Source organism: Lathyrus oleraceus, chromosome 3, assembly GCF_024323335.1.
Source record: "Lathyrus oleraceus cultivar Zhongwan6 chromosome 3, CAAS_Psat_ZW6_1.0, whole genome shotgun sequence".
Classification (NCBI taxonomy): domain Eukaryota; kingdom Viridiplantae; phylum Streptophyta; class Magnoliopsida; order Fabales; family Fabaceae; genus Lathyrus; species Lathyrus oleraceus.
The window spans coordinates 430,520,213-430,538,132 of record NC_066581.1 but is presented as its reverse complement, the minus strand read 5'-3'; the positions used below and the strand labels follow the sequence as shown (position 1 = coordinate 430,538,132).

The 17,920-nt window shown below is 39.1% G+C and overlaps 4 protein-coding genes and 1 pseudogene across 4 annotated transcripts; 4 read left to right on the top strand and 1 right to left on the bottom strand.

The window, feature by feature from the left end:
* The first annotated feature begins 11,315 nt into the window (after positions 1 to 11,315).
* LOC127131573 (uncharacterized) lies at positions 11,316 to 12,328 on the top strand. The gene has a single exon (XM_051060487.1). It carries the CDS (start codon positions 11,774 to 11,776, stop codon positions 12,326 to 12,328), a length of 555 nt encoding a protein of 184 aa, XP_050916444.1. The 5' UTR covers positions 11,316 to 11,773.
* A 260-nt stretch (positions 12,329 to 12,588) lies between these two features.
* On the top strand, positions 12,589 to 12,993 carry LOC127131572 (12-oxophytodienoate reductase 1). The gene has a single exon (XM_051060486.1). The coding sequence runs from the start codon at positions 12,589 to 12,591 to the stop codon at positions 12,991 to 12,993; it is 405 nt and encodes a 134-aa protein (XP_050916443.1).
* Positions 12,994 to 13,285: 292 nt separating this feature from the next.
* LOC127128052 (pectin acetylesterase 2-like) lies at positions 13,286 to 14,344 on the top strand (annotated as a pseudogene).
* An 80-nt stretch (positions 14,345 to 14,424) lies between these two features.
* LOC127128053 (protein SEMI-ROLLED LEAF 2) lies at positions 14,425 to 15,059 on the top strand. The gene has a single exon (XM_051057308.1). It carries the CDS (start codon positions 14,425 to 14,427, stop codon positions 15,055 to 15,057), a length of 633 nt encoding a protein of 210 aa, XP_050913265.1. The 3' UTR covers positions 15,058 to 15,059.
* A 742-nt stretch (positions 15,060 to 15,801) lies between these two features.
* LOC127131571 (uncharacterized) lies at positions 15,802 to 16,659 on the bottom strand. The gene is made up of 3 exons (XM_051060484.1): positions 16,352 to 16,659; positions 16,057 to 16,157; positions 15,802 to 15,947 (listed from the first exon to the last, which is right to left on the bottom strand). The coding sequence occupies exons 1-3, from the start codon at positions 16,657 to 16,659 to the stop codon at positions 15,934 to 15,936; spliced, it is 423 nt and encodes a 140-aa protein (XP_050916441.1). The 3' UTR covers positions 15,802 to 15,933.
* Between the last annotated feature and the right edge of the window lie 1,261 nt (positions 16,660 to 17,920).

Below are 17,920 nucleotides of genomic sequence, written 5' to 3'. Positions count from 1 at the left end.
GCAATTGCCACTGAGTTTGAGGATTCTTTCAAGACAAGGTTAGTTATGAAACCCCATGTCTTTGATAAACTTGATGCCATTCATCTGCATCTCAATGATGTGGTTGAACTCCTTCATGCATAAAAACTTGGGTAATTTTTGTCTACAAAGGATGATTACCATGAGGATTTTATCCGTGCATTTTATGCTGGCTTACAATCTGGTAGAGGATACATGTTTAAGTGTTCTATTGGTGTCAGAACCTATACTTTTGAAGCTGCTGATTGGGAAACAGTGTTTCAAATTTCGCTTCCGTCGCTTAATTTCAAGTCTTGGCATGACTTACATTTTGATACTGACTTTAACCTGAAGGAGTTCACTCCATCTATCTTGAAACTGGACAGACCGCTGGGTGAGGATGAACATGTTACGTCTGGCATGATAAAGAAAATTCCTCGTATACTCCATTGGATTATCTCGCACATTCTGCGTCCAGCAAACAGTGGACACTCTAGGTTAGACAGGGCAAACATTCATCTCCTGTATATTCTTCAAAATAAGGTTCCATTGAATTGGGCAAATTACTTTGTGAAGCGCCTCTTTTTCATGCGTAACAGTGCCAAGAATGTTGCTCTTGGTTATGCGTCTCAAATCATGAAAATTCTTAAGTTTTGGAAGGTTGCAATCCCCTTAGTTCCTCTCATATCTCCATCTGCTGCTCAAGAGTTTGACTCTTCCACCTTATCTCATATGGGATATCGGTGGGACTAGGACCGTCAATGTTTCTATTTCTTTGAAAGGAAATCCAAAACAAGGATCTATAACTTTGACGTGCCTTCTGAACGCATTCATGTAGTTGAAGACCAACCTGATGAAGAAATGCATGATGTGAACGAAGCAGATGTGCCTGCAGCTGATGAAAATGCTGGTTGGGGTGATTGGGTGCCACAAAGGTGGTCTCCAACCAACTATGTACCCGAACCAACGGTTCCTCCGTTCTCCGGCGGTACTTCATCTTCAACACCTACTGCGGACCTCACTCAAATGCTTCAACAAATGGAGCTTGCCAGCAAAGAACTTCATGAAGAGGCACGGTCTTGGCATGTACAACAAAGTGAGTGGCATAAGGAGCATCGTGAGTGGCATGACGATCAGACACGGATGTAACATAAACAACACTCTTGGCACACAGACCTAGTTAAGTGGCACTAAGTCTTTTACAATGAGATGTCTGGTTTTATGGACGACTGCCGTGCCAATCCTGGTATTATGGACAGATTCAGAAGTGTTGAAGTGCAGAACCGGTTCAGGCACTACACCTTCATGGGCCAAAATCCAGATGCAATGCCTCCTCCTCCACCTCCGCCAAGATTCAGAGATCCTGATAGAGATGACGAGGAGTCCTGTGGTGGCTATAATCCACATTAAACCATCACGATTTCATCTCACTGCATTTCATTGCATCTTGCTTAAGTTTTTCTTTCGGATTATTTGTACATTATATGTGTTGGCTTATGTACATTTTAAACACCTTCTACTAGTTAAATGCCCATTCCTTTCTGTTTACTTCTAATGTTATTGCACTTATTTGTCATTCTTTGTGAGCGATTCTTTAATTTGAAGCTTCCTTCTTTGTGATTGTTAGCTTCTTTATCATTTTTGCCATGTCCTGCTATAACATGTTGCCTTGATAAAATTGTTTCTTCTTTTTGATGTTGACAAAGGGAGAGAAATGTAGATGTTGACAGATATGCACAAACTCAGGGGGAGTATCACACATCTTGCAAAAAAAAATTCCATCATCAAAAAGGGGGAGTTTGTGAGCAAATTCTTTACTTTGAATAAGTTTTGAATGATAGCAAATTGTGTGATCATTGTCCAATTGTTGGTTGTGCATTATTTTACATGATTCATTTGTGTTTTTAGCCCACACTATGGTTTCATATCTATACATAAAGATCCACATTGATACATCTCTTAAAAGAACTAATAAAAACTATTTTGTGTTAGTATGTATCAATACATGTTCATATGCATCGATCCATAAATTTGTTTTAAACCACAAAACGCTTTTGCTTCAGTATGTATCGATCCATACGAGTCATGTATCAATACATGGCCAGTGAAAATGCTCTATGTATCGATCCATACGAGTCTTGCATCAATACATGGGTAGTTAAAATGCTCTGTGTATCGATACATACGAGTTTTGCATCGATACATGCTTACATTAACTCTCTAAAATAAATCAAAGTTACAGTATGTATCGATGTATAACCTTTTGTATCAATACATAAGTATGTTTTGCCTACTAACGGTTTCTGTTTTTCATATATAAGAAGTATTATGACAGCAGTGAAAAAGAACGAATTCAGAAGAGAAAAACAGTTGAACACAAGATCAAAGGAGTGTGTAGCGGAAATTGTTTTTGAGCAGTTAGAAACCTGAAAGAGGCTTCATCTTCTTCATCTTCTCAATCACTTTTCTTCAAGAACATCAACACATAATCATTCTTGTTCTTTGGATTAAAGGATCAACGAGATAACGTTTAGTGGTACGATCAAGGATCTAGCTGAGGTGTTTAGTGGAACGATCGAGGATCTAGCTGAGTTGAAGATTGAAGGGGGTTTCGAGGAAAAACCAACTGGTTTGTCCTTCAAGAACTAAAGTGTTCTTGCGGGTTTGTTAGTCACGTTTTCAGAACAGATTTTTCCGCAGCGTAGGGTTTGGAAATCGGGTGATTTCGCAAACAAGTCGTGGAACCGTTGAATTGTTTGCAATTTCTTGCAGGAAATTCTTGATCGAGCTCAGATCAAGTGGAGGTTTTATACAAGAAGAAGTTCTTGGGATTTAGAATTCTGTTTGTGTATTGTAACCTTGTATCAACGAATTCGGCATTATTGATAATTACAGTTCTCAATTTCAGTTGAAATTGAGAGGGAGACGTACCCATACGCGAGGACGACGTGGGGAACTTCCTTACCAAATCTCTGTGTATCGTATTCTTTCCTTATCTCTCTTTACGTTTTCAATAGGTTTGTGATTTCAGTTGGCGTGTTGTGACTGCACTTTTCGTGATACAATAGTGGCAAGAAAACTTCTTTAACTAAACTCCACCATTGTTCATCATTGATCACATACACACCAATTGTTTGACAAAACTGTTAGCTGAGTTTTATTCATTGGAAATAGAATTTAGTGATAAGTGCATTTGACTTAGTTAGATTCTGGTGTTAATTATCTTTATCGTTCTAATTCAAATCCAGCATTAAATTCGCGTGTCCGGTTTTCCAGTAGCGGTTCAGAATAGACGGAAGTCGATTCGGGACTGTAATTTTCCGCTAAGTTTCAATAACTCTGAAAAAATCATTAAATCCGTTTATTTTAAAGAGGTGATCTATTCACCCCCCTTCTTGATCACTAGCCACACCGTCTAACAACCCAGTGATGGGATCTCAACCTCCACTAGGAGCACAACTTCCATACCATAAACAAGTGAGAAAGGGGTTTCCCCTGTTGAAGTGCGGATGGATGTACCGGTACCCATGCAAAGCAAATGGGAGCATCTCATTCCAATATTTATATGTCACAACCATTTTATGAATGATCTTGTTGATGTTCTTATTTAGAGCTTCAACTACCCCATTCATCTTAGGTTTGCGGGGAGAAGAATTATGATGTGCAATCTTGAAGTATTTTCAAAGAGCTTCCACCATATTATTATTCAAGTTCAATCCATTATCAGTAATGATCTTAATCGGCACACCATAATGGCATATAATCTGATTCTTGATAAACCTCACAACAACTTGCTTGGTCACATTTGCATACGATGTTGCTTCAAACCACTTTGTGAAGTAATCAATAGCCACCAGAATAAAATGATGTCCGTTTGAAGCTTTAGGCTCAATCATGCCAATCATATCAATTCCCCACGTGGAGAAAGGCCATAGAGAGGAAATGACATTCAACAGTGTCGGAGGAACATGAATCTTATCTGCATAAATTTGATTCTTGTGGCATTTCTTCACAAACTTGCAACATTCAGATTCCATTATCAACCAATAGTAACCTACTCTCAACATCTTCTTTGCCATAGCGTGTCCATAGGAATGAGTACCAAAGGAACCTTCATGGACTTCAGTCATCAATAAGTCTGCTTCGTGTCTATGCACACATCTAAGCAGGACCATATCGAAATTTCTCTTATAAAGCACATCTCTATTTAGTTAGAAGTTGCCAGCTAATCTTCTCAAAGTCTTCTTATCTTTCAAAGATGCCCTAGGCGGGTAAGTCTGACTTTGGAGGAAACACTTGATATCAAAATACCACAGATTTTCATCTTTGACTTCTTCAACAACAAACACATGAGGGGGCCTATCAAGACGCGTCACAGTCAAATTTGGAACTTCATTCCAAAATTTCACCACAATCATTGAAGCCAACGTTGCAAGAGCATCCGCCATCCGGTTTTCATCTCGAGGGATATGACGAACCTCAACCTTTGTGAAGAAATTTGAAATCCTCCTCGCATAATCTATATATGGTATCAAACCGGGTAGATTCGTCTCCCATTAACCTTTGATCTGATTCACAACCAAAGTTGAATCTCCATAGACGTCAAGATACTTTATTCTGAGATCAATGGCCACTTCAGGCCCCATAATGCAGGCTTCATACTAAGCCATATTATTTGTACACTTGAAAGTTAATCTAGATGTGAACAGAAAATGAGTGCCTTGAGGACTAATAATCATTGCCACAATGCCATTACCATACAAATTAATAGCTCCATCAAATACCATGCCCCAACGGGAACCAGGTTTTGGCCCTTCTTCAAGTAATGGTTCATCACAATCTTTCACTTTCAAGTATAAAATCTCTTCGTCAGGAAAATCATATTGCGCTGACAGGTAATCTTCAATAGGTTGGTGAGCCAGATGGGCAGCCAAGACACTACCTTTGATAGCTTTTTGAGATCAGTATTCAATATCATACTTAGACAATAATATCTGCCAACGGGCAATCCTCTCAGTTAAAGTAGGCTTCTCAAAAATGTACTTGATTGGATCCATTTTGGATATCAACCAAGTAGTGTGATTTAAAATATACTGGCGCAGACGCTTAGAAACCCAAGCCAATGTGCAACAAGTCTTTTTAAGCATAGAATACCGAGTCTCACAGTCGGTGAACTTCTTATTGAGGTAGTAAATTGCATATTCTTTCTTTCCAGATTCGTCTTGTTTCCTAAGAACACAACCCATACTCTCCTCAAGCACAATTAAATACATGATCAAGGGTCTTCCTTCAACACGCGGAGACAGAATTGGAGGTTGAAGCAAATATTCTTTGATACTATCAAACACTTTTTGGAAATCTTCGATCCAATCACAAGACTAATTTTACGAAGAAGCTTGAAAATAGGCGCACATGTGGCAGTCATATGCGAGATAAATCTTGAGATATAATTCAAGCGGCCGAGAAACCTCTGACTTGCCTCTCAGTTTTAGGCACAAGCATTTCTTATATTGCTTTGACCTTAGCAGGAACAACTTTAATACCCTTCTCACTGACAATAAAGCCAAACAACTTACTAGAACGAACACCAAAAGTATAATTATTGGGATTCAAGCGGAGTTTATACTTCCTCAAACGTTGGAAAAACTTCAACAAATGCTCAGCATGTTCTTCTTCATCACTTGATTTGGAAATCATATCATCAACATAAACTTCAATCTCTTTATGCATCATATTATGAAAAAGAGTGGTCATGGCTCTCTGGCAGCATTCTTTAAACTAAAAGACATCACTATATAACAAAAGGTTCCCTGGGGTGTAATGAATGTGGTCTTCTCCATATCTTCAGGTGCCATCTTGATTTGATTATAACCAGAAAATTCATCCATAAATGAAAAGACTTTGAATTTTGCTGTATTGTCTACCAACTTGTCAATGTGTTTCAGAGGAAAATCATCTTTTGGACTAGCTTTGTTCAAATATCTATAATCAACACACATGTGGACTTTTCCATCTTTCTTAGGAACAGGCACAATGTTGGCCACCCACTGCGTATACTCGGAGGTAACAAGAAAACCAACATCAATCTGCTTCTGCACTTCCTCTTTGATCTTAACTACCATATCAGGATGAGTTCTTCTCAACTTCTACTTGACCGACGGGAATTCTGGCTTCAACGACAATCTATGCTCCACAATCTCAAAATCTAACCCAGGCATGTCTTGATAGGACCAGGAAAACACCTCTGAATACTCTCGAGGAAGATCAATCAACCCCTTCTTAGCCTCTGGACACAGTTGAGACCCAATCTTGACTTCCTTCACATCATCTTCGGAACCCAAGTTCACTAATTCAATTTGCTCTTCGAACGGCTGAATGGCTTTTTCCTCGTGCTCAAGTAAACGAGATAATTCATTAGATACTCCTTCATCATCAGTCTCTTCCTATTTTTTAAACACAAGGAAATCAAAGTTTGGAGAGGGAGTAATGGGTTTGAGAACCAACCTGCATAATGATTTGATATTTTGATTTTAGAGAAGTGAATTGTGACCAAATATTATGCAGATGGAAGATTATTGTTTATTCATGTTCTTTGTGATTACCATTTTCAGAAAAGCAAAAAGTAAAAACAAAACATCATAGATGTGGATGAATAAAATTGTATTTTATTGATGATAAAAGAAATGCCCAACAATGTTCACTTCTCCCTTAGGCATAGGAGAAGGATTTTTATTAAAAATGAAAAACAAATTACTTAGAGCGATGAATAATAGTAGGAACATCAACATCAACCCAATTGTTACAAGTCTAGCCACGTGTCACAAAGTTGGCACAGGTTTCGTCTTCATCATCACCATCCTCAATCACGGCAGCTGAGTGTTGATCATTCCCATGAATGAACCCACCACTGCGGAAACTCGGTTGCATAACTTCAGCTCTGATGTTGAACTACCCTGGTTGAAATCTCAATCCAGCCCTATCCTTGTTCTCAGCAATCTCTATCAAACGACCCAACTGATCGATGTTTCCAGCCTCAATTGCCTTTTGTGCATCCTTTAAAGAAGACATTGGTGCCCTAGTTTTCTTTACTTCATCAGCAATAGACAAGGCTTGGAACGGAGTTCCAACCTCCTCCCCTGCTTCAATGTATGAAAAGGATGACAAATGGCTCACTAATAGCGTTGTTTCTCCACCAACAACGACAAGCTTGTTGTTCTTTACAAATTTTAGCTTCTGGTGAAGAGTAGACGTTACAGCTCCGGCTTCATGAATCCATGGACTTCCCAATAAACAAGTGTAGGCCGGGTGGATATCTATTACCTAGAAAGTAATTTGGAAATCACTCGGACCTATCTTAATTGGAAGGTCCACTTCACCAATGACAGTTTTACAGGAACCGTCAAACACTTTGACAATTACGCCATTGTACCTCATTGGAGCGCCTTGGTAGGAAAGCCTTGAAAAAGTTGATTTCGAAAGAACGTTCAAAGACGAACCAATGTCAACAAACACATTGGACATAACATCCTCCTTGCAATTTATAGAAATATGCAACGCCAAATTGTGATTTCTGCCTTCCTCGGGAAGCTCTTCATCATAAAAGCTCAGATTATTACAAGAAGTAATATTGGCGACAATGTGGTCAAACTGATCCACAATCACATCATGCTCTACATAAGCATGCTCGAGAACTTTCTGCAATGCCTCCCTATGTGCCTCAGAATTCATCAATAATGACAGCACGAAGATTTTTTACGGGGTTTGGAGCAGCTGCTCCACGACATTGAACTCACTTCTTCTTATTTACTTCAGAACTTTTTCATCATCATTAGTCTTCAGTTTGCTGGATTCACCAGACTGACACAATGAAGTGCTAACTAGATTTGTTGCTGGAATCTCTTCCATCTTACTGGCTGCAACATCTTCTACCTCCTTCGGAAAAACAAGACCGAACACACGACCAATATGGGTCACCTTCGCGATATCAATAATATTTACCATAAAATCTGCAACTAGTAAAGGAACCTTTTGACCATTCTCAACCATCGTGGCATTGTACTGATAAGACACAACTTTATCGGATGCATACAGAACAGGGCCTGCTAACCGTATAACTAACGGCGATACCGATCTATTAACATTGTTGTTGTTGCTGCTATCAAATTGAATAACTACCCGCTCGGGGGTCTTGAATACTGGCATGATCGCGTTCACATCATTTATATCTCTCGACTGACAAATCTAAATAAGCCCTTCATCCATCAACCTCTGAATATCCCTATTGACAATAACACATCCATCCACGAGGGTTCATACTGCATATCACACAATCATCATGGTCATGCTCACAGTCACTGACCAAACAAATATCTTTATGAATTGCCATCAAAGATTGTCTGATATGGAAGACATCATAAACCTTGTACTCACCAGGACAACCATCTACCACGTTGACTGAAGCATTACCTTGAGAAGGCAACGAATTAGCTTTCACATTAGGTGCTTGGTCCTTAAAGAACACCATCCCACTCTTCATGAGCTTTTGTACTTCATAATTCAATGGATAACAATTCTCTATGTCGTGGCCAGGGGCTCCCTGGTAAAAAACACAACGAAGTTCAGGTTTGAACCACCATGGAAGTGGCTCAGGAATCTGCGGTGGGTTTCTGGGTTGAATGGCATTCTTGAGAACCAAGAATGGATACAATTTTGCATAGGACATAGGAATAGGTTCAAATGAGACCTTCTTCCTCTCAAAAATTTGCTGATTATTATTTTTGTCGTTGTAGTTGGTTTTTTGTTACGGTTGTTGTTGACATTGTTGTTGCTGAGTCGGATTTGATTGATTGTTGTAATTATTAGAAAAAACTAGAATTACTGATTAAACCTGATGTTGGTGTTGACGAGGTTGAGAACTCTTTCTGACATGAGGCCTCATCTGCCTCCCCACAGATAATGAATTAGTTTCCCCCTCCTTCCTCTTGAAGAAACTACCCCCATACTTCTTGCTAGACAATGCTTCTTCTTTAGACATACGTCCTTCACGGACTCCCTCTTCTAACCTCATCCCCATATTTACCATTTCGATAAAGTCATTGGGGGCACTAGCAATCATACGTTCGTAGTAAATCGAACTCAGGGTCTTCAGGAAGATCTTCGTCATCTCTTTCTCTTCCAATGATGGACAAATTTGGGAAGCAATCTCTCTCCACCTCTGGGTATACTCCTTGAATGTCTCCTTATCTTTATGAGACATAGACCTCAACTGGTCTCTATCGGGTGCCATATCAACATTGTATTTGTACTGCTTAACAAAAGCTTCACCCAGTTCGTTGAAAGTATGGACACTTGCACTGTCTAACCCCATATACCATCTCGAAGAGGCACCAGTCAAATTGTCTTGGAAGTAGTGAATCAACAACTGATCATTATCAGTTTGAGTAGACATATTTTTGGCGTACATCACAAGGTGGCTGAGAAGACAAGTGTTTCCCTTATACTTTTCAAAGTTAGGGACTTTGAACTTCACCAGGATCTTTACATTAGGCACAAGGCAGAGCTCAGTGGCACTCTTCCCAAACAAGTCATTTCCTCTCAGAGTCTTCAACTCTTTACGCAGCTCGAGAAACGGATCCTTCATTTTGTCCATTTTCTCATATACGTCTGGACCTTCAGATGGCTCAGAATGGTAGATGGTGTCCTCAACAAGAGGCAGAGTGTTAACAGCTGGAGGAGGTACTTACATGACTGGGCTAGATTCCAGTATAGAGACAAAGGTGGGGTGCATACCCTTCTGGCATAAAGTTGGATGGAATTCTCCAAGGGAACCCGACAGGCATAGAAGGACTGGATTAGCTGGAAGTAACAGGAACAATGGAGGTAGAAACCTCAGAAATGATAATCCTCTGGGGAGGAGTTACGAGAGTTGGTGAAGACTGGTTCTGTGCAGCAAGGACAAACTCCATCATAGTTATTAATCGTGCAATTTCATCCTTCAGCTCCTCTGTTCTCTTACTCTAGATCCTTCATGATATTGGGTTGATTAACGCGAGTGTTGTATCGGTGAGTCAGCTTGGCTGAAGCACAGAAGAATAACTGATAAGACATCTGGAGGAAGAAAACCTGCTATGCAAATGATGCATGAAATGCAATGATTTTGATCTGTTTGTTAATTTCAAGGAACATATGAAGTTTTATTTGCAAATATATAATAATAACAATTTGATTGACCATAAAATCTATTTTTATTCATAAAATTTGGAAGGATTACACTGAGTACAATTTCAGAAACAAAAGTACAAATAAAAGAGAAAAGGAAAATTATCATCCTAAGGATCCCTTAACAACAGTATCAGATGATCTGGCTGCAGGTACATACTTCCTTCGGATGCGTCGAATCTCAGGCTAAAAGGATGTCTTCATCCGAGCCTTCTCAAGGACAAACTGATCAACAATCTTCTTCCAAGCACCGGAAGGCTGAGGCATACTAGAGGAAGATAGACCCTCTGGGTCTCTCTGTCTCTTCACTACTCGGTCTTCGAGAAGTTCAATAAGTGCATCCTTGTCTTTCGACTCAAGTTGCAATTCTTCATGCTTTCGGCTCAAAGCATGGAACCGTTCTTCCCACATATCCTTCTCTTGCTTTATCTGGGCGAGTGCGTCTTCCAACTCCTCTACATCTTAGTTAGGGAGAGTTGATGGCTCAACCACAACCAAACACATAGGTCTTTCACAAGCATACAACATCTTCAGCTCCAAAGCTCTCTTCTTCACCCAAATAGTGTAAGCTTCCAAAGCTACACAGTTGCGCGGACCAAACTTGGATTTTCCTTTCCTATGCACATTATTCCAATCATGCACCATTTTCTACTTCAAATGTTTGGGATCTTTACCCTCTTGATAGAAAAAACCTTCTAACTGAGTGTTATTAGGCTTGTCTTTCAAGGGGAACCCAAGTTGACGGCGAGCCAAAGCAGGGTGTCATACCCCGATTTTGCTCCTGAATTTTTTATGTTTGTTTGGCATGCTTGGCCTAACCTAATTTTGGTTTTACATGAGGATTGGTTTTGATTCAAAGTCATGGTGTGGTGATTGTGGATATATCTATGGTCTGGGACATTTGAAGAAAAAAAAAAAAAAGGTTTCTTGTGTTTCAAGCCACTTTCTAGTCATGTTTTTTGGTTCATGGATACTATGCCAAAACCCCAACCTTATGGTCTTATTTCATGGTTTTGTTCATACACATTATCAATCAAGTTATTCAAGTCATGACTAAACCAATTGTGAAAACCAACTTCAAACCATTTTGTTAATCCATTTCAATTTATTTCAATTTTATTTCATTACATTTGATTCCATACGAAAAATACAATTTGGCATTTTTTTTGACCAACTGTTGACTTCAGTCTACAGTTGACTTTTTGGTCAACTTTGACCAAAGTCAACCCAAAAATTCACCCATATTTGTCCATTGAATATCCATTTACAAAGCATATCATAAAGAAGAAATGCAGTCATTTTCTCCCAAAATCAAGACATGTAAATAAAAGTATACAAGAGATATATCATGTCCTAAAGTTTGAATACAAGTAGGAAAATATAAATAACAAGATGCAACTTCCCATGCCTAAATATTGTCACAAATCTGCTGGCTCCTGTTTTGATCTTTCTAATTGTGATATACTTCCAAGGTTTCCGCGTGGTTTTGCCTGTAAGGTCGAAGAATGCTCGTGGACAGCAGGGCTCATATCCAATCAAACTGTTTTACACCTCCAACATGCCCATTATTCTTCAGTCTGCCCTTGTTTCCAATCTCTACTTCCTTTCCCAGCTGCTACACAGAAAGTATGCCGGAAACTTCATTGTGGATCTGTTGGGAAAATGGAAGGAATCTGAATATGGAGGCGGTCACTCTATTCCTGTTGGTGGCATTGCATACTATATAACTGCACCCTCTAGCTTAGCTGATATGGCCGCCAATCCTTTCCATGCACTGTTCTACCTGGTGTTTATGCTGTCAGCCTGTGCCTTGTTCTCCAAAACTTGGATTGAAGTCTCTGGTTCATCTGCTAGGGATGTTGCCAAGCAGTTGAAGGAACAACAAATGGTTCAAGCAGGCCATCAACAACAGCTCTTTCGAATCTATACAGACACCCGTGCCGCAGTCCTGGAGCAAAGTCCAAGAAAGTTAGGTGTTGAGAGGCTGAGTAAGGAGGCTGTTCAATCCGTTGTTCCTGCAAGAATAACCTTAGCATTGAAAGGTGATATTTTCTATGAATATTTATCTTCAATGCGCCAAATTTCAAGGTCAGAAGCAGTCCGTGTTTCATAATGTGTTGAAAAGTCGCATCAGTTGAAAACAGTCAATAACAGGGTTAGAGCAATTTCGCTCTGGTATACAACATCCAGCAAACACAACTCACCTTGTAAGGCCAAATGCAAACCCCACACAAATGAATGCAACGGCACCGAAACCGAAACTGCATTCGTCAGGCCTGCAACAATATCTTCTGGATAACCGAAAATCACCCTGCAAAAGAAAGATTGGGGTTAACAAGCTGAAGAACTAAACTGAAATTCATCAGGCACCATATGACTTGCAGACCTGCACTTGACTGCACAATTGGGGCTCATGGCTACTTAATTGAACAATCCATGAAGGATGAAGTGAATGATAGAACAGATGAATGTGGTGGATCCATTGAGAACCGCTGTCAATTTGCTTTGGAAGTTGTTGAAGCTGCTGTGAATGAAATAGGGGCAGATAAAGTTGGAATAAGATTATCACCTTTTGCAGAACATTCAGAATGTGGAGACTCTAGTCCTAAAGAATTGGGACTTTATATGGTGAATGCTCTCAATAAATATAATCTTCTTTACTGTCACATGGTGGAACCAAGAATAAAATCTGCTTTCGAAGTGGTTGATAATAGTCCTCACAGTTTGGTGCCAATGAGAAAGGCTTTCAATGGAACTTTCATAGTTGCAGAACAATGACACCAAGATGCATACAAATCACATTCTACACCGCGATGTCAAATGTTCAAATATATTCTTGACAAAAGATTAAGATATACAATAGGTGACAGTAAGGTACAAGGCATTATGTTCCAGTTCATACAATACAAACCAGGACCACTATTTCCTTGTTTTGAAAAGCATACATTTGCAATGGAGGTAGAGCAAGGGAAGACATACCTCATGAGAATCATCAACGCTGCACTCAACGACGAGCTTTCCTTTGCCATTGCGGGTCACAACATGACAGTAGTGGAGGTTGATGTAACACTATCAGAAACTGTGTGTATAAAAAAAAAAAGACTCGTCGTGGTTCCTCAAACTACATGGAAAATCAAATACCATTCACAGGAATATTGAGTAATAAACCAGAAGAAAACCCTGATTTCTTTAACTGGAATAGAGTCAAATTAAGGTACTGTGATGGAGCATCTTTTACCGGAGATAGTGAAAATGAGGCTGCAGGACTTCAGTTTCGAGGACAAAATATGGCTAGCTGCAATAGAGGAATTAATGTCTCAAGGAATGCATAATGCCGAACAGGCCCTTCTCTCTGGATGTTCTGCGGGTGGCCTTGCATCCATACTACATTGTGATGAGTTCCAGAACTTGTTACCAAAATCTTGCAAAGTGAAGTGTCGTAGTGATGCAGGATTTTTTCTAGATGCAATTGATGTATCTGGAGGACGCACATTGAGAAATCTGTTCGGAGGCGTAGTTCAGTTACAGGAAATACAAAAAAATCTTCCAAAGAATTGTCTCAACAAACTGGACCCAACTTCGTGCTTCTTTCCTCAGAATTTGGTTGAACATGTTGAGACACCGTTGTTTCTACTCAACACGGCTTATGATGTGTGGCAGGTTCAAGCAAGTTTAGCCCCAGTGACAACCGATCCTCTTGGCTCTTGGAATGACTGCAAATCAAACCATGCAAATTGTAGCTCGTCTCAAATTCAGCTCCTCCAAGACTTCAGAAATCAATAGTTGATACCTCTAAGTGCAAGACTGTGCCTTCCTTGGGTAATTCAAATATAGATATTCTAGCGGATGATGTGGAAGAATCTCATTTGTCCAGGTACAAAGAAGCACGGAGATCATCATCTAATTCTTGCGATAGACTATTCTCAACTACTAAAGAAGATTCAGCTTCACGTTCCATGTCTACAAAAACTGACAATTATCACTCATTGCCTTCAAAGATGGAGCTGTTATACTTGGATCCAAAAGAAACACTGTATTTGAAGTCAATGCCAAAGCTGGAAAGATCCTTAGAAGTTATGGCGCTGCTGATTTTCATAATACTTCTACCGTACTACAGTTACAGTACCAATTATTACAATTCTCACTTGCTTCCATTGTTGAAGTTCCTTCACCTACCACTCTCAGATCTTCTTTCAAAGGAACTAGAAAATGGGGATCATCTCTAGGAAGATTTTCCCGGCTTGTGGGAGCATGTGTGTTTGTTGTCCTGCTTTGAGGTCAAGATCAAGACAGCCTGTTAAACGTTACAGAAAATTGCTTGCCAAATTCCCTAAATCCCCTGATGAGCTTCCAAACGAAAGGAAAATCGTCAAATTATGTGAATATGCCGCTAAAAACCCTTTTCGGACCACCAAGATAGAAAAATATCTTGAAGAACGATGCTACAAAGAACTGAGATCTGAGCACATCAAACTAGTCAAGATTGTAGCAGAATCTTTCATTAAGTTGCTTTCCATTTGTAAGGTGCAAATAACATATTTTGTTGTTGATGTGCTTAATGTGATTTCGGGGCTCTTGGACTATTCCAAGGATGAGACTATTCAGACACTTGGTTGCCAGTCCTTAACAAGGTTCATCTACTGTCAGGTAGATTCTACTTACACACATAACATGGAGAAATTGGTGAAGAAAGTATGCATGCTATCACAGGAGCCCGGTGAAACACTCGAAAACTGCAGCTTGAGGGCGTCGAGCTTGCAATGTCTATCAGCAATGGTTTGGTTCATGACTGAATTTTCATACATTTTTGCTGATTTTATGACAATCGCTCTAGTTGCTTGATTATCCAACCACGGCCCGAAGTAAAGGATCCTTCCCTCTTAACAAGAGAAGAAATTGAAAAACCAGAAATATGGGCTCAAATATGCATTCAAAGACTGGTTGAATTAGCCAAGGAAAGCACAACTATGCGTCGTGTATTGGATCCAATGTTTGTCTACTTAGATTCAAGGCAACATTGGGCTCCTCAGGATGGTTCTGCAGCTTCTGCTAGACAGCCTGATGGCACTGCACCGTCTTCAGAGGGAACTGGTTCAATAACCAGGCTAGCTTCAACTGATTCCTTTGATTCAAAATGGCAACAATTTTTGAATCCCGGGGAATCTGTCATTATGATCTCCATGGTGAAGAAATTACAACAATTACAGCAAGGCGAGAATTCTCCTGAGAGTGAGGGTTTATTACTGTAAGGAATTCCGTCAACAGGGTCTCCAACACGCATGCTAGCACTTTATCACACAAGTCCTCCCGAGGCATAATATCAACCAGGAAATCAAAAGGATCAGTTCTGGAGACAACCCTATGAATCTAGCAGTACTCTTGCCCTTGACTTCGTCGAATCACAGTACGAGCTTTATTCCGAAAACCCTCCCCGCATTGGCGTTGCAAGTTAATTCATGACAGAATATTGATGCTTGGAGATAACACCAAGGAGTCTTCTGAAGCAACTCTTAAAGACACTGTTCGTAATTCAAATCCAACTTTCACAGAGCAAAACTGTATTCTTCTGCAAATACAATGCAAACCTAATGCATTAGCTCCAACTCCTCAGAAGAATTTGAAATTAATCGTCTAGCAACCATGTTGGTTGTGTTTTCCCTTGTGTCTTCACTTCCAAGTAACTCAGCCATTGAACCTCAACCAAATCAACAGAGTTTTCTAAAAAAAAATCACTGCAGTAAAAAGTGGAGAATTACTCAAAGCAGTAAAATTCAAAATCCAGAAATTCCCAAACGGGAATTAAAACAAAAACAGAGAGGAATGCTCAGATGCTCAGATTACCTGTCTCGAATCCATACATCAAAGGGGTCAATCCAGTTTCTGAACACCAAAAGTGCCTTGCAGAGTTACTCTTCTGGATTACCAAAGGCACCTTTGAAACCCTAATTCAGAGAAATATAAAAGGAGAGAAATCAGTAAGAGGAGGGGGGATTTGTCTAAAGAGCACAACAGAAACTGAGAGGCAAAAATCTGAAGCAAAGAAAACCCTAATTTCTAAAGGTTAGAGGCGGCCACTATTCACAGAAGACTTGGAGGGCGAAAGTCTGAAACAAAGAAAAATCCCAAAATCGATTACCTGGAGGCCAGCTTCTTCACGCCTTTCACCACCGTCGTGACACTTTGTAAGAATTTCTCCTTTTTTCCTTTTATCCTTTTCATATGCTTGTTGATGGAGATATCGTGTGAGTGAGAGGGAGATATTGAGAGTTGAGAGAGAACGATTTTGGTGAGATAGAGAGAGCGCGTTTGAGAGGGTTCTGGTGAGAATGAGAGATAGGTGCGAACGAGATTGAGAGAGCGATGAGGGAGAGTTTTCCCTGAGCTTGAGAGAGTTTGAGAGAGAGCGAGGGAGGAAGACGATGGAGACGAGCTTGCTGTTTCCATTTCCTTTTTTTTTTTTTTTTTTTTTTTTTTTCTTTTTTTTTTTCTTTTTTTTAATTTTTAATTATTTCTTTTATTATTTAGTTTATTTCATTTTTAACACAAAATCAGAAAAATATATGTTTTTATTTTCTTTTATTATTATTATTTACTTTTTATTTATTTAGCTTATTTTATTTTTTAACAGAAATAATAAAAAACCCATAAAAATGTTTTTTTTTAATTTATTTTAAATCTGTTAGCCCAGTTCATATATTTATGGTAGTATCTCAGTAGCAAATATTGTTGAGTGTCCTAGTGGAGAGATGGCAGTTGCATAATATTAGGAGAGAAGGGTTCAATACTCATGTGTGACACTTGTTGCTTTTTGTTTGATGGTATTTTCCTTTAGCATTTTTATTCCTTTAGTATTTTGTTAATATCTGTTTTTTATGTTTATTATAATTTCATTTGTTAATAATGCATAGTTATTGTATTTGAATTTAGTTCAAAAAAACCATTTTTCTCAAACTATAAAAATCATATTTTTTCTCGATTTAATATCGAGCCCATTTTTTACACCCTTGTAAGTCGATTGCTTTTTAAGCATCGCCATCAACCTCACATAGCTTACTCTTGGGCTTTCTTACAATGAGCCAGTTCCCTTGCACTTACACTCATACATTGTTTAATGCTTCATTATTTCATTCTTTGATTATTTGATTCGATTATATACTTGCTTAAATATCTTATTGTTGATTAACTGTTGCCTACTTGTATGGTGTATGAGGCATATATTTATATTGTTTGATTACCATGTCAACCCCCATTCATAACAAATGTACCCCTCTCCCATGAAATGTATAAAATTTATTCTTTCATTCTTTATTCACCTGTTAATACAAGAATTAAAATGGACATTCGATAACCATTTCAAAACAAGACTAAAACCTCGATCCAACGTCGAGTAATCATTTTTCAAAACCTAACAGAACCAGCACGTATTCATCCCCCCTTTGTAAGTCGATTGCTTTATGCATCGCCATCAACCTTGTAAGTCGATTGCTTCATGCATCGCCATCAACCTTGTAAGTCGATTGCTTCATGCATCGCCATCTACCTTTATCCCTAACACTTCTCCTCACTCCATTCGTCGATTCTTGTTCCGATTAGGTAGCACCCATTAGATAGAACCCTTTGTATGATAACATAGGTAGGATTCCCATATCCTTTTGTATGATAACATAGTTAGAATCCCCATTTCCTTTGCATGCTAACATTAGGT

Bases quoted from the DNA above. Each gene is read 5' to 3' on its own strand.
- LOC127131572 (XM_051060486.1), top strand. From the start codon at position 12,589: ATGACTTGCAGACCTGCACTTGACTGCACAATTGGGGCTCATGGCTAC.
- LOC127128053 (XM_051057308.1), top strand. From the start codon at position 14,425: ATGGGGATCATCTCTAGGAAGATTTTCCCGGCTTGTGGGAGCATGTGT.
- LOC127131573 (XM_051060487.1), top strand. From the start codon at position 11,774: ATGCCCATTATTCTTCAGTCTGCCCTTGTTTCCAATCTCTACTTCCTT.
- LOC127131571 (XM_051060484.1), bottom strand. From the start codon at position 16,659: ATGGAAACAGCAAGCTCGTCTCCATCGTCTTCCTCCCTCGCTCTCTCT. The intron at 16,158-16,351 runs GTAATCGATTTT...TCTCTGAATTAG, and splicing joins GTGAAGAAGCTGGCCTCCAG to GGTTTCAAAGGTGCCTTTGG.